At 37.5% G+C, this 17505-nt stretch overlaps 1 protein-coding gene across 1 annotated transcript in view; it reads left to right on the forward strand.

Annotated features, from left to right (window-relative positions):
• FDFT1 (farnesyl-diphosphate farnesyltransferase 1) overlaps window positions 1–15989 on the forward strand; it is a 60598-nt gene extending 44609 nt beyond the window's left edge. The window contains exons 6-8 of the mRNA XM_085881477.1: window positions 4580–4756; window positions 8169–8321; window positions 14820–15989. Of these exons, the coding sequence (XP_085737603.1) occupies window positions 4580–4756; window positions 8169–8321; window positions 14820–15041 (552 nt within the window). The 3' untranslated portion in view covers window positions 15042–15989. The remainder of the gene's footprint in view (window positions 1–4579; window positions 4757–8168; window positions 8322–14819) is intronic.
• The last annotated feature ends 1516 nt before the right edge of the window (window positions 15990–17505 follow it).

Below are 17505 nucleotides of genomic sequence, written 5' to 3' on the forward strand. Positions count from 1 at the left end.
ATCTTGCTTCCCCCCCTCCCCCCCACCCAAGTTTAACTAACTTGTGATCTTATATGAATTAGCATTATTTTTCAAACATTCCTTTAAGTCGAAGGTGATTATGATGTTATCTGTGACCAAAACTGAAAAACACGGTAAACTGTCATCTGGGATTTTTAAAATTGTGATCTCAGAACTATGGAGGAGCTAGTACATAATTCGATAAAGCACTTGGATGACAAAGACATTAGCGTACACCAGTGAACTTTCACATGAATTACAAGGACATTATTTGACCATGGAGAAACATGATATATGGGATTTGAACTTGAGTTCCTTGCATCATAATAGCTTGGTGGTGGCCGAAAGGTGAAGGCAGTTGGCTTAGGATCGTAACGGTCTGTGTTCAAGCCAGTGCCGATAAAAAATAACACCAGGTGGGTTGACTCTGCCTATAATCCTTACGAGCTCAACAAAGTGAGTACCGGTTTGCTGGAACTGAGCCAGTCGAGTATCCTGCGTTAGAATGGCGATGCATTGAGGATTGTGCCCCCTAGCCAATGAAACTGCCTCAGCAGCCTTATTGTCTGATGTCGTGAAGAGGATCATCCATCATCCACTGCTTCCTTTGCCAGGGGTTCAGCAAGTAACACTAACAGACCAAATCAAGATGTTAAATGTTTCATGGAGTCACGAGCTTGTTTTCATCCTGAAATACTGGAATCTCTACTTTATCATTGAAACAGTACTGACATCCCTGACTCGACAGCTCAGTGATGAGTACAATATCAGCTGCGCTACTGTTGAGGAGTTAACTCTTATTTAAACATCTTCTCCTTTAAGGATTCAAAAGCTAATTGTGTTACTTCACTTTCATAATTATCTATATCTAAACATGCAATATAAAATCACAAGAAAAACAAGCAAAAAATCAATCAGAGATTGCAGACCCTCACCAGGACTTGTTTTGTGTGGTGTTTGTGCAGTTTTGTGTGGTGTATTTTGTGTGGTGTTTGTGTATGGGTGTGTTACCTAATTAATAGTAGACATAACTAGAACTGCCACTTTATAACTGATGGCAGTGATGACCGCGTTTCAAGACGTCCCGCTTTGATCGGACACTTGACCCTGACCCATGACGTTTATTGTTATTCAATTGAATCCAGAATGGGAATAAAATTAATTAAATTCAAATCAAATGGAAGACCAAACAAGTAGCAGTACATTCAAAGTATACTGCCCCAATGCCAAATAAATAAATAACAATCTTCCAGTGCGCGACATCGACGTGGCACCTACGGCGACCGGCGATGCCACCTTACAGCACATGGAGTCAAAATTGGGAGGGAGCAGTGTACAATAATTGATTGATTGATTTATTAATTGCATAATTAAAATAAATAAATAATGATCGTAAAATAATTTCTTAATCAATTGATTAAAAGCATACTTAAACCACCACTGTTTCATCCAAATCTGTAACTTTTTGAAAATGAAGTAATTAATCGAAAAATTAAATAATTAGTTGAATAATTGATAAATCAAAATTACCCTTTATAGCAAAATCACTTGTTCACTCTCATGTCCAAATATCAGGTTCCGAGCTCAAAAGTTGCCTGAGATATTGCTCTGATGAAAAATAAAATAAATAACTAATTAATAAATCGATAATAATTACGTAATTAATCAATTAATTGATGAATCAAAAAATTAAAAAAAATACTTTTTCACCAAAGCACACCTTCACTTTTGTCCCAAAATTTCAGCTTCCTAGCTCAAAGGATGGCTGAGATATCCCCTGGAAAAAAAGACAGAAATTAATTACTTAGTTAATCAATAAATCAAAAATCTCTTTATAGCCAAATCCCTTGGTCACTGTCATGTCCAAATATCAGCTCCTTAGCTCAAAAGGTGAGAAATATTGCCAGGATGAGAAATAAAATAAATAAGTAATTAATAAATTGATATTAATTAAGTAATTAATCAATTAATAGATTAATTAAAAATAAAAAAGTGTTTTTGCCAAAGCACATCTTCACTTTTATCCCCTATTTAAGCTTGCTAGTTCAAAGGATGCCTGAAATATTGCCCAGACAAACAAACAAACAAGAAAACCGAGCGAAAACTGAGCACTCCCTTCCTTCGGCACCCGGCGATGGTGTCATGCATCACCTAGATATGGAATTTGGAAGGAGCAGTGTACAATACTGTTGGTACAGTCCTGCAGTGAAGTCATCAGAAGGAACCCAAACAAGCAAAAAGCAAAGATGAAGTTATCAGGAGGAACCTGGATAGGATTTGGGTTTCAGCTGCTGCTCCTCTACCCTAAAACCTACCCAGGCACAGTCAAGTGAGCCTTATTCAAAAAAAATCAAAAATAACCCAGATCAAAAAATTCAATAATTATGGCTGCCATGAAAAAATTGTATTTATTAAAAGATTTTTGAAGGTTTTAACAAAAAAAAAAACAACAATATGGCTGCTGAACCATGTGACCGATGATTTCATCAAATTTTTTTCTGTGGACCAATTTATCCCAAGATGACCCTCAAAAATGTTCATTCTTCTTGAATATTGCATTCTATGTATGCAATTATGACATCATAACGAAGGCACATTTGACATAATATAAATATCATACTTATTCCCCATGAGGAGTACTTACCATGTGCTAAGTTTCAATTTTTTCCTTGGTGCGGTTTCGGAGATACAGAGGTCCAAAGTTTTTCATTTTTTTTCTCACATGGCTGCCACACCACGTGACTTATGACATCACAATTATTATTCAAACATTCTACATGAGTAGTCACTCCGATGGTGAAAATTTTTCCTCACTCCAACAAGCAGTTGCAGAAAAAAACACATGTTCTGCATGGACAAACAAACAAACAATAAAGATGTCATGCATAGCATGATACTTGCAAAATCCATAAAACTAACTTGTCCTCAAAAATAATTGGTGGTTGAATTCAATGACCAAATATGCAACTCCTCTTCAAATCCCAAGTCAATCAAATGAAAATTGACAGTTTTAGAAATTTGGCCGATGTTGACCTTTTGACCTTTCTTTACCTTTTGGCATATGTTGACCTCAAAAATAATGGGTGGTTGAATTCAATGATCTGATATGCAAATCCTCTTCAAATTTCAAGTTAATGGGATGAAAATTGAGGATTTTAGAAAGCTCACCGTAAGTTGTTGGTCGGCCTTTTGGCCGATTTCGACCTCAACAATAATTGGTGGTTGAATTCTGTAAGCTGAGAGGAAAATCCTGTTCAAAGTTCTGGTGAATCGGATGAAAATTGAGGATTTTAGAAATTCAACAGATTTGTTGACCTTTGGCCTATATTGACCTTTTGACCTAAAAAACAATATGCTTCTTGCTTATTACAAACTATACCATGTGGTGATGTTTTGTGAAGATCGGTTGAAAAATGTGACCTGTCGGCGATAAAGATTTATAAAAGAAACACAGACAAACAAATGAACAGAATAACGCACGCAATCAACCAATATACTTGAAAAATCTTCGATTTTCGCAAGTAACAAACAAACAGGCAGTAAAACGGACCCAAATGCAATACCTTCTCCTCTGGCGAGGGTAAAAATTGTTTCCCTGATTTTTGGAATGATCCATATTTGGATAGTAGTGGGGGCAACTTAGCATAACAATTGTGCATTTTGTGAGGAAAGCACCAAATTTGGCATACTAGTAGCCTATCATATTGTGAACAGATTTTGATATTGGGCCATCTCAAATTCAGTCGCTGATGGCTGTGGCCGCCATTTTCCACTGCCATCAAAAATTTTGAGATGGCCCAATATCAAAATCTGTTCATAATATGATAGGCTACTAGTGTGCCAAATTTGGTGCTTTCCTCACAAAATGCACAATTGTTATGCTAAGTTGCCCCACTACTGTGTTTCATTCGTTAAAAGGCTTTGCCTATTTCATATTAAAAACAACCCGATGTACATACATGAAACAACAACATCCGTACAGCTTATGTGCACATACAATACATCATTGTTATATACCTGGTATCATTCCATTTACACTGGGTCATGGACAAACACCCAGCCTGAGGCCTTCCATTCTGTGCTGCCTCATGCAATGGTGGCACATGATTTTTTGGGGGTGGAGTGAAACCAATTGTCCAGCCAATGGGTGCAAAGCAGTGGGAAGAGTCAGGGCAGCTGAACACTGACCCATGCATAACATGTGATATTTTCTCAGTCCAAATAGTGCATAACTCTGTGGAAAAATTGACAAAATGTCCTGAAATTCGAATTTGTTCTGTAACTTTTCATAATAAAGCCATGTACCAAGTTTCAGTTGAATATGTTAAAGGGTATGGGAAAAAAGTTTGAAAAAACACAGGTAGGACGGACTGAGACAGAGAGCCTGTGAATGTGAATCTGGATTTGGATAATGCAATTATTTAATTTTTAACTGATTCTTCACCGTTGAGAGATGGGGCAAAAATATCTATCCTCCCCTACAGTGAAACCGGAAGAGGACTCATACCTGTGTAACTAATGGACACTTTCTTATTTGAGGGCATTATGCTCGTGCTGACCAGAGATCATTCCTTGACAGGTATGGGGCAAGTATGCAAAAACTCTGTCCGAGTTCACTCAACGAGAATGCATGCCAGCCGCAGTTTCCTGCCTCAATGAGCTAGTCACCAATGCCATGCAGCACATCCCAGATGTCTTCACCTACTTGTCCCACCTGCACAACCCTGATGTTTTCACTTTCTGCGCCATTCCACAGGTATGTTAGAGTTTCAGAAGCCATATTACTGGTGAACAAGCTGATGCCATTTTGTTCATCTTGTCAACATGGGTTTCAATTGTGCCAGCTTTCAAGGTGCCCATTAGTAGTGGCCTACAATAGTTGATAATTTCAAATACAAACTCCTGAATTACCCCCATGCACACGAAGTGAAAAGCGGGCTTAAGCAATCGTTTAACTTCTGTCTGTCTGTCTTTCTGTCTACAAATGTCAGTTTATGATTGACGAACAACTAGCTTTCGATTGAATGTTATATTTTAAACATCAAAGGGAAAATGAACCTGTAGTTTAGCATAACTTTGGCTCTGAATTTTTCCTTATTGCATATGCGCAGAGTGGGTGAGACCATTATTAAGGGGTGAAGCCACTTCTATATTTGGGCATGTCATTCCTTCTATCTGTCCATCCATCCATCAAGAAAAATGAAGAAGAAGAATCTTTCTAGGCCACAGTGTTTAATTCTAGAGTTCTTATGGGTTCTAAAGGGTTCTAAAGGATAATTCCAAAGGGTAATTTCAAAGGGTAATAAAAGGTAATTCTAAAGCGTTATAATGGTAATTCTAAAGGTAAATCTAAAGGTTTGTAAAAGGTTCTAAAGAGTAATTCTCAAGGGTAATTCCAAGCGGTCATTATAAAGGGTAAATCTAAAGGTTTCTAAAAGGTTCTAAAGGGTAATTCTAAGGGGTAATTATAAAGGGTAATTCTAAAGGGTAAATCTAAAGGGTAATTCTTAAGGGTAATTCTAAATGGTAATTCCAAGGGCTACTTGTAAAGGGTAAATCTAAAGGTTTCTAAAGGGTAAATCTAAAGGGTAATTATAAATGGTAATTCCAAGGGCTACTTCTAAAGGGTAAATCTAAAGGGTTCTCAAGGGTAATCTAAAGGGTTCTCAAGGATAAATCGAAAGGGTATTTCTTAAGGCTAATTCTAAATGGTAATTGCAAGGGCTACTTCTAAAGGGTAATCTAAAGGGTAATTCTTAAGGGTAATTCTAAAGGGTAAATCGAAAGGGTAATTCTAAGGGATAATTATAAAGGGTAATTCTAAAGGGTAAATCTAAAGGGTAATTCTTAAGGGTAATTCTAAATGGTAATTCCAAGGGCTACTTGTAAAGGGTAAATCTAACGGTTTCTAAAGGGTAAATCTAAAGGGTTCTCAAGGGTTAATCTAAAGGGTTCCAAGGATAAATCGAAAGGGTAATTCTTAAGGCTAATTCTAAATGGTAATTCCAAGGGCTACTTCTAAAGGGTAAATCTAAAGGGTTCTCAAGGATAAATCGAAAGGGTAATTCTTAAGGCTAATTCTAAATGGTAATTGCAAGGGCTACTTCTAAAGGGTAAATCTAAAGGGTTCTCAAAGATAAATCGAAAGGGTAATTCTTAAGGCTAATTCTAAATGGTAATTGCAAGGGCTACTTCTAAAGGGTAATCTAAAGGGTAATTCTTAAGGGTAATTCTAAATGGTAATTGCAAGGGCTACTTCTAAAGAGTAAATCCAAAGGGTAATTCTTAAGGGTAATTCTAAATGGTAATTGCAAGGGCTACTTCTAGAGGGTGAATCTAAAGGGATCTAAAGGGTTCTAAAGGGTAAATCTAAAGGGTTCTCAAGGGTAAATCTAAAGGGTTCTCAAGGATAAATGTAAAGGGTAATTCCAAGGGGTAATTATAAAGGGAAATTCTAAAGGGTAAATCTCAAGGGTAATTCCAAAGGGTCATTATAAAGAGTAATTCTAAAAGGTAAATCTAAAGGGTAATTTTAAAGGGTAATTCTAAAGGGTAAATCTAAAGTTCTCAAGGGTAATTCCAATGGGTAATTCTAAAGGGTTAATATAATGTTCTAAAGGGTAAATATAAAATTCTGAAGGGTAATTCCAAGGGGTATTTCTAAAGAGTAAATATAGATTTCTAGAGGGCAGTTCCAAAAGGTAACTTCAAGGGGTTCTAAAGGGTAGTTCTAAAGGATAATCCCAAAATGTAAATCTAAGGTTCTAAAGTGTAATTTCAATGGGTTTCGTTCATTTCTAGGCTTTGCTTATTTCATATTAACAATGTCAAAATGAACCGCTACCTTCGGACAAGGCTGCGATTCTTTTTACTCTGTCTGTCTCTCTGGTAATCAAACAAAATTGAAAATCATTCCAAACAGGAAACTTACTGTTTTTAAGGATGTCATAAAGGCCATAAACAACAGGCATAATAACTAATGTTATGTACTAAATAGGGTGGTGTAAAAGACGATGCGTTAACGGCGATAAACTTCTGGAATTGTTTTTTTTTTTTCCATAACCGTTGAAATCCTTATTTTATTTTAATTGAATTATATACTTGAACACTGTAGAACACAAATCACACTCTTAGCACTTTCAAAACCCTTCCATTTAGCAGTACTTTAACCAAATATTACGGCATTTTACATCATCACAACCAATCAAATTTGCTGCCCGTAGACGCCGCCCACATCCTTGTTTCTCAATAAAGCATGGGTTAAAGTGTTCCATTAATACGCGAGTTTTTATTGCACCAGGAACCATCTGCCACACTGGATATTATGGATCCTGGCCAACAGGATGTGTCAACCACACCATCCTGTTGGTTAGAATATCTGGATATCTACCACAAACATATCTGGAGAGATCGTCAGAAACAATAAATTAAAAGAAGGGGAAACCTCCAGTTATGCGCAGACTGCAAAAAACAGACAATGCCACTCACTGCATTACTCTACAGGGGTGTACGGAAATGCATTTGACACAAGAATAATATTACGTTCTCGACCTGTACAGGCCAGCTCTCCCAGAGGAGGGACACCATCCATGAACACCTGATTCTGGCTACTTAGCTGTCATAATTTTGGAGCATAATTCTGGAGGAGGGGAATCTACTCTGTGTTTCTTGTTTTTTTTTTCTGAAAGTTCTGTGAGTGATGATGTAAAGTCCATTGATAGTTTGCTTCTTACAGGGAATTGCAACCCAGATCTCTCAGATACATTTGAGGACAACAATTAAAAAGTTCAAATGATCGCGGAATTTTTGGAAATTAGGCTGTCACCATGTCCACATAAACCCTGCCAAAGATTAAATTGGATATGTAAGTTCTGAACAAAGAATATAACTGTTAAATAGATGTTGGCCATCAAAATTAGGTGTGGATACAAGATAGCTTATGTGGTACATTGGTAGGATAATAGACATTTGGGAAAATACCCCAAGGAATTTGTTGCCATATGAACATACTTGAGCATACCTTTGGACCTTTCTGTTTTACTGTATTTGAATTTGGGTTTAGTGAATTATGAGGATGACGTTGAAGTGAAACATATTAAGATGCTTTCGAAATATTCTTCCAACATATTTCCTTTCCTCCACTGTTTCACCACTCATTTGGCAAGCAGGTCATGGCTATTGCTACCTTGGCAGCTTGCTATAATAACACCCAGGTGTTTCGTGGTGTGGTCAAGATTCGAAAAGGATTGGCCGTAACCCTCATGATGGAAGCAAAGAACATGACGGCTGTTAAGGATATCATGGCACGGCAGACATTGGAGGTGTGTGGGTTTGAAGCTTTGGGTAATGTCCCTGAAAGTAACTGAAAACTGTTGACTTAAGTCGTTGTCTTATTTCAGTCAAGGTTTGCAGACCATCAACTAATCATGTGTGCATAGATATCTTATTCTTCTGTTTGCAACACCCGGTTGCGGAGTATTATCATTGGTTGAAGGTGCAGCTCTGCTGCTGACGCAATGCCCCCTCGAGGTTAGGGCAGGAATTTGGAATGCATTCATGATCTTGGCAATAGCTCGCCGACTGTTCCCGAAGGACACTGTGGGATATTTAACCCTTTGAGGACCACAAGCATCTTGAAAGTAATTTTCAGACATAAGACCAATTTTTTTATTAGTATAGCTAACTTTGAATTGTTTTTTTTTAATTGAAACTGAAGAGTATGGTTGATGAAAAATACAAGTCTTTCTAATCAACAACAACAACAACAAAAAAATTGTAAATGACAAAAGCTTTTATCCAGTTTTAGTTACAATATTTGCCAATGTACAAACAAAGCAATCTAAAATTGCAGGGGAAATGTCGGAGATACACCGCTTTAAAGTTTAGGTCCATATGTGTCCCTTGGTCCAGGGTTGATGTCCACCAACTAATGCCGGCAGATGGAACGCACAGTTCAATGTCCATTGTTGAATACCCTGTCTGTCAAACACCAGGATGACAGTTTATAGCTGGATCAGATTTAAACCCAGGTGAGACAGCTTAGAGGCGAGTGTGCATACCTCCAAGCCATCCTGCCAGCCCTGCAATGTAGATGATAATTACCCTTGCGGAAGGAAAGGGAATTGCAGTTGGAATCATTTGTTACTTGGTGAAAAAAAAAATTTCGCCAAGTATGTTGGTCTGTAGCGTTTGTCTGCCTGTATATCTGTCTATCTGTTGGGTGGTCGCGAGACGACCGTTATTCTCAGGTTTTCTTTTGGGTGGTCGCTAGACTACCGTTATGCTCAGGTTTTCCATCTATCTGTATATATGTAATGGACAGCTCTGGAGGCCAGAGGAGTCAACCAATTTTGATGAAGCTTTACTGGTAGGTTTATACCAGGATCTAGTTGTACGCTTTTGAGCACCGTTGCTATGGACACCACCGTTGCCTAGCAACGGGACTTTGAAATTTTTGAAAAAATACGAAAAATATATTTTTTTTTTTTTCGAAAATCAAAAATTGGCTTCCGCGCTTTAACGCGCACTATAATCAACCTCTTTGTCAAAAACTTTCAGCCCGATCCGTCAAAAACTGTATGACTAGTATGAAATTATGTAGCGACCACCCATGTCGCCTACCGGCTCATTTGTCTGTTTGTCACACGATTATTGGCCACAGTTTTCAAGCAATCGTTCTGAAATATTTTGTGTGTGTGTGTGTGTGTGTGTGTGTGTGTGTGTGTGTGTGTGTGTGTGTGTGTGTGTGTGTGTGTGTGTGTGTGTGTGTAGGGGACGGGCCAAGGACATCAACGTTTAATTTTGGTGAAGATCCGAATCTGGATTTGGATAATGCAATTATTTAATTTTTAACTGATTCTTCACCGTTGAGAGATGGGGCAAAAATGATATATCACATGATATCTTAAAAAGGTGTGGACGAATTCAGATGAAACTTAGTCGGCAGGTTGGGTGTCTGACAAGGACTAATTGATTCGGTTTTGATGAATATCTAAATCCAGATCTGGATTCGAGAATTTTTCAAGTAATTCTTCACCATTTAGAAATAGCGCCAAAATCGATATATCGCACAATATCTCAAAATCTTATGGATGGATTCCGCAGAAACTTTGTGGACAGATCGGGTGTGTGAAAAGGACTTCATTTTTCATTTTTTCATTTTTGGTGAAGATTCAAATCTGGATCTAGATATGAGAATATTTTCGGTGATTCTTCACCGTTGTTAGATGGAGCCCAAAACTATGTATAGCATGATATCTCTAAAAGTTGTGTTTGACTTGTGACAAAACGAGGTGGAAGAGTTGGTTAGGTGACAAGAACAAGCCAATTCGATTTTGGTTAAGGTCTGGATTCAGATCCGACCTTTCAGTGAGATGCAAAATTTAAACTGCTCAGCCTGGCAGAGGTATGCGCTCCATCCAGTGCCGTTCTATTTCGCTGTCACTCTATGAGTGATTTTTCATGTCTTTTTGTTTGTTACTTGGCGAAAATAATGTTTTGCCAAGAATGTTGGTCTGCAGCATGCGTCTGTCTGTCTGTTTGTCACACGATTTTTGACCACAGTTTTCAAGCAATCTGTTAGTCACACAATTTTTGTTTGTCTGTTTGTCACATGATCTCATATCCAGATCTATCTGTTTGTCACACGATCTCATATCCGGATCTGTCTATCACAAGATTTTTGGCCACAGTTTTAAAGTTCTGAATTTTTTTTGTGTATGTAGTTGACTGGCCAAGGCCAGCAAGGCTAAAGTTTGGTGAAGATCCGAATCTGGATCCAGATATGAGAATTTTTTAAATGATTCTTCACCATTGAGAGATTGGGCCAAAATTATATTTCGCACAATATCTCAAAAGATTATGGATGGATTCGGACGAAACTTGGTGGACAGGTTGGGTGTGTGACAAAGACAAATGGATTCAGTTTTGGTGAAGATCCGTGTCCGGATCCAGATTCGAGAATTATTTAATTTTTAAGTGATTCTTCACCATTGAGAAATGGAGCTAAAAACGATATTGCATGATATCTCAAAAAGTTGTGGACAGATTCGGATTAAACTCGGTGGAGTTATTGGGTGTGTGACATCGATGAATTGATTCGATTTTTGTGAAGATCCGAATCAGAATCCGGAATCCGATAATTTATCAAGTGATTCTTCACCATTGACAGATGGGCCAAAAACAAAAAATGTATTGCATGACATCTCAAAAAGTTGTGGACGGGGAAGGACGAGCTAGCGGGTTCGAGTTAGTTAGGAGCTCGGTGGATGAGTTGGTTCGGTGACAAGAACAAGCCAATTCAATTTTGGTTAAGGTCCGGATTCAGATCCAATCTATCAGTGCCATAAAAAATGTGCACTATTCAGCCTGGCGGATGTATGTGCTCTACCAAGTGTCATTCCATTTCGCCAAGTGTCACTCAATAAGTGATTTTTCATTTGTCTGTTTGTTTGTTTGTCTTTGTCCACACAGAACTTTAGTGTTTTTCTCTGCAACCGCTTGTCGGATCGAGATGAAATTTTCACCAAAGGAGCGACTACTAATAAAGAATGTTTAAAGATATATATATATATATATATATATATATATATATATATATATATATATATATATATATATATATATACATATATATATATACATATATATATATATATACATATATATATATATATATACATATATATATATATACATATATACATATATATATATATATATATATATATATATATATATATATATATATATGTCATAGGTCATGTGGTGTAGCAGGCATGTTGGAAAACTGAAAAACTTTGGACCTCTGTATGTCTGAAATCGCACAAAGGAAAAAATTTAACCTTGGCACATGGGAAGTACTCCTCATGTGGAATAAGAGTGATTTTTTTTTTAATGATGTTGTAGGTGTCTTCGGTATGACGTCATAGTTGCATTTGTAGAATGCTACATCTGATTGGTATGAAAAAACAATTTGAGGGTTATCTCAGGATAAAATGGTCCACAGAAATAAAGAAAAAATGACATCATTGGTCATATGATTTGGAAGCCATATTGTTGAAAAAAAAACCTTCAAAAATCTTCTCTGAAATGGCTGAACAGATCAAGACAAAACTTTACACATCCAACCACCTATCCATGAGGAACAAAATGTTCACATACATGACATCAGAGGTCACATTGTTTGGCAGCCATATTGGTTTACCCTAAAACCTAGAAAAAAAATCTTCTCCAGAACAGCTGGACAGTTCGAAGGAAACTTCACACAAATGTTCCCCAAGCCTTGGGGATACCAGGGTATTCACGAATAATTGAAAAGTCACATGGTCTGGCAACCATATTGGATTGATTGAAAATCTTTAAAAAAAATTTTTTCTCTTGAACCGCTTAATCAATCGATGTATAAGTTCACAATTATGACCGAGTAGTCATGGGAATATAAGTTTTAAATTTCAACCTGATCGGATGTATGGTGTGGTCTCCAGAATGATTTAATGTTTTTGATCTGTGTATTTTTTTAATTTTTTATTTTTACCATCGCCAAAGGAGGGGGTATTGGATTTGGGTCCGTTTGTCCGTCTGTCTGTTTGTCTGCACAGAACTTTCGTGTTTTTCTCCGCAACCACTTGTCAGATTGAGACAAAATTTTCACTATTGGTGCAAATATTCATGGAGAATGTTTTAATGATAATCATGACATCACAGGTCATGTGGTGTGGTAGCCATGTTTGAAAAACGGAAATTTTTTTGACCTCTGTAACTCTGAAACAGCACTAAGGAAAAATTGAAACTTCACACATTGCAACTTCTCCTCATGGGGAATGTACGTGATTTTTTTATGACGTCATAGGTGCCTTCATTTTGACATCATAATTGAATATGTAGAATGCTACATCCGATCAGTATGAAAATTTTTGAGGGTCATCTAGGGATAAAATGGTGCACAACATTTTTTGATGATGTCATCGGTCACGTGATTCGGCAGCCATATTGTTTTTGTTTTTTTAAACCTTCAAAAATCTTCTTCTCTGAAATGGCTGAACAGATCCAGGTGAAACTTTACACATATAACCATGAGGAACAAAAGGTTCACACATTTGACATCATATGTCACATGGTTTGGCAGCCATATTGGATTTACCTGAAAACATATGAAAAAATATTCTTCTCCAGAACAACTGAACAGATCGAGGGCAAACTTCACACAAATGTTCCCCAAGGCATGTGTGTACAAGGTTGTTAAGGAATAATTGCTGTCACATCGTTTGGCAGCTATATTGGATTTAAGAAAATATTAAATAATGTTTTCTCTGGAACTGCTTAATCAACCAACGCGAAACGTCACAATTATGATCTCGTAGTTATGTGGAATACAAGTTTTAAATATCAACTTCATCAGACACATCACATGGTAGCCAGAATTATTTGATTTTTTTGTGTGGGTTTTTATTTTTTGATTTTTTTTTTCTGAATAAGGCTCACTTGGCTGTGCCTGGATGGGTTTGACGGTAGAGCAGCTGAAAGGAGAATCCTATCAACGTTCCTCCTGATGACATCATCTTTTATTTTTGCTTGTTCGAGTTCCTTCTGAGTACTCCAATGCAGGACTGTACCTATTTGGTCTTTCATTTGATCTGAATTGAATTTATTTTAATCCCATTCCGAATTCAATTGAATAATAATTTTTAAAAATGTCATGGGTCAGGTGGCTGATCAAAGCGAGGTTGCACCAAAGCTGGACGTCTTGGTACCCGGTCATCACTGCCAGCAGTTATAAATGCCAGTTCTAATTATATCTCTATTTAATTATGTTACAAACCAGTCCACAAACGCCACACAAAATACACCACACAAAACTACACAAACACCACACAAAACAAGTCCTGGTGAGGGTCTGCAATCTCTCATTGCCCTTTTTGTTGTTTCTCTTGCAATTCGCTTGGAAGTAAAAATGAAAAAAAAAGAAGAATCCCGCAGTAATAATTTTGATTTTCACATTGTAAATGATGTACAACTCTAATGTTAACCCATTAGTCCCAGCTGTCACACCCTTCATAAAAAATCTCCAAAGGCATTTCTCAAGGGATCTCAGGATATTTCCATGAAATTCTCCTGAAGTCAAAAAAAATCAGATCGCATGAGATGTTTGTAATGGAATAACAAGCACTATGACCTGTATCTATCAATACCTAATGAATCTAAATCAAATTATACTTGGTATCTAGCGAAATACAAATTGGGTAGAGCCAATCTTTGAGGCTAATTAGTTAACAATCACAATTTTTGTTTTATTGTGTTGGTGCATTGTTTAGACATTTGGGGGTATGCGTGAATGACTGTGCAGCTCCAAATTAGATTGTGCTGGTACTTTTTTCCAAATTGAATGTTTAAAACTGTATTCAAGGAGACTAATAATTTGAAGCCACCAAGTTGAATTCGAAAACGACTTGCTTGTTGTTCTGGTCTGCATGCTTGCATGAAGAAAGGTCATATACATTGAAGCAAAATAAGGTAAAGAATGACAGATGGGTAAAAAATGGAAAGAAAAACATGAACTCGAGCTCATGCAATGCATATTGTCCCAGAAACCCACCAGATATAAAGGAAGGGGTCTCTAAAACGAATACGAATGAAATAACTGTCTCAGGACCACTAGATGTGATGTGCCATTGAGTTTGGGGAGTGGCAGTTTCGCAAAACCGTAACATTATAAAAATGACCTATGAACCTTCAGTGGTCTATTCTCAAACCTTGAAGATATTCTTGTCATTCCTTCCTTGTTTCTCTCTGCTTTTATTTCTCTCACTCTTTGTTGACAGATTGCTGAGGCCATTAAACCAGAAGACCCTTCCGCCAGTGAAACCCATCATGTTGTAAAGAAAGTGTTGAGATTGGCACAAAGTGAAGACCAAGATAGGCTGATCGTGAAAAGTCGATGGACATTATGTGCTTCTTCCTTTTTGGTTTCCTGTGCTTTGATCGTGGCCATTGTCAGCTGGCACTATTTGGCAACACTGAAAGATATCTTGGCTTGGGACTAACTGGATCATTGATGTTTAATTCTGTGATGTTTGGCACCATCGTGCTTGCTTGCCTCTCCCCCAGATTATAATCTTAACCTCTCAGCAGCCCACGTGTTTCATGGTTGGCATTTGTACACTGATGAAGCAAAAAAGTGAATAATTTCAATCACTCAAGTCCAAGGTGATAATGTGCGAAAATTGCAGGATCATTTTTCAAGTGCCAATGAGTAAAATTCCCTTCGCTTTGTGTGCAGCCTTTTTGGCTGCTGGTTGTATTATTGTATGGGGTACAGCTATGCCACTGATGCAGTACCCCTATCACCAGTACACTGGAATTCATTTCACTAACCACGGAAGGCATGACAGACTGAGTCAACCTCCTGGTGGTTATTCAGCAGCCAACAGGGTTTGAAATCACAACCCTAAGATCCCAAGCCATCACGCTCACCACTAAGCCAACACCAGGCTCAAGTAGTTCACTGATTTCATTTGATATGACATTATTTGGGATGCAAAGGGCCATATACATATTACATATGTAAAATATCAGATATTTTGTTGTTTTTTTTAAACCTTGCCTGGTGGGGGGAGGGCATCTTAAAACCTTGCCAAGGTCGTGAAGTTCCTCCGGCAAAAATTTGGGGCCTCCAGGAATTACAGTTTGGCCGTGAAAGAATAACATACAAACAAACACATGAACACTTGAAAATATGAATATAGATTAACCCTTCCCTCCCCCAGCATGACTTGCACATGCATCCATAACAATGTATAATACTCTTTTGAAGAGCCCTTTCAAAATCCATGTCATTATTACAAAGATTCAGTCAAACAAAAATAGCTGTTGACTTATTGTGCAGTAACAACTGAGGTTGAGATCACTGTTACTCCTTTGCTGTTATGGTACCATTAAATACACTGTAGTGTGCCCAAAAAAGAATAAAAACTGCCGTAGATATGGAACAAGCGTTTCTTGTATGGTCAGAAAGCAAGTCCAGTTGCTTGGATAGCTATTGGCAGTGTAAGTGTTTTCAAGAGTCATTTTCACCCACAGAGCAATAATCTACATCCAGGTCTCACCCCTGTGTGATTTTCAATGGAGCTATCACTGAGGCCTGGGTCACATTTGCCACGGCGGCCACAGTATTTCCACGGTCACACAATGTAGCAATCACATATGTTTTTATTTTTCGGGTAGTAACGAGTGGGTAAATATACCAGTTCTTTTTTTTACTGAAATAAAAATATACCAGTATATATATATATATATATATATATATATATATATATATATATATATATATATATATATATATATATATATATATATATATATATAACTGAATATACTATAACTATAATATACCATGGTGCCCCCAGAATCCGAACGCCCCATTGTTTGAACAAATTGGAATCCGAACAATTTTTTCGAGAAAATTTTGCCCTAAAAACCTAATACATTTTTAAAAAACCGAACACAACGTAGCATTCATGTTTGTTCACGTGTCTCCCCCACCTGTTCGACCCGCATCTTCGCGCTTTGTTCATTCAGTTCGTCGGTGGAAGTCCTCGTGAAAGCATCTCTCATGTGTCGATCGATACTTTAGGCCTCAGTCACATTTGCTCGACGGCGAGGATACGGTGGCTGTACGCCCTCTGAATTGACAACTGAGAAACTGAGGTGGCCTCAGGGTGGCCCTAGGCTGTATGGCTATATTTTACAGGTTGTAAGGTCGCCGTGGAATTATAACTTTTTTCATTTCTACGTTCGCCGTAGAAATTCGACAAGCCGAAAAAAAGAACTGGTAAAAAAAAAATTAACCCATTCGTTACCGTCAGTCTGGCCGCACGTTCGGCTTAGGGTCCCCCTGCGGTCGCCTTGCGGGCACCTTGAGTCTGCCTTCAAAATTCTATGGCCGCCGCAGGAACGCCCTAAGGCAGTGGTTCTTAACCTTTTTATGTGCCCGTACCCCTTGAGCTTTCATCATATTTCCCCGGTACCCCCTGTCTAAAAATTAGTTATTATTTATTTATTATTATTATTATTATTGCAAGTTAAGTACTATACAGTATTGAATTTGACACCATACATTGTACCCCCTGCTTTCATGCTTTGTACCCCGGTTAAGAACCACTGCCCTAAGGTCACCGTGCGACATCAAATCAAAGACCGTATGGCACACACATGTTTTCGGTCTCCACAATTTATAAATACGCCATGCGGCTACCCAAAAAATAACGAGGACAAATGTGTCCAAGAGCAGCGTCCAAAACCTAAAGGTTTTGTTGGCTAAAAATAAAAAAAAACAACAACAACTTCCGAAATTTTGTCACGTGCCTTCATTAAGCCAATAGCGAAAACCGTCATAATGTATTAACGTATTTACGATATATCGTGTATTTACGTATTTACAAAATATATAATGTATTTACGAAATTACAATACGATAAATGGAATAATCTTTAAATAGTAACGTCAACT

Source organism: Eptatretus burgeri, chromosome 5 (genome assembly GCF_056783735.1).
Source record: "Eptatretus burgeri isolate ZD-2024b chromosome 5, Ebu_testis_v1, whole genome shotgun sequence".
NCBI lineage: Eukaryota > Metazoa > Chordata > Myxini > Myxiniformes > Myxinidae > Eptatretus > Eptatretus burgeri.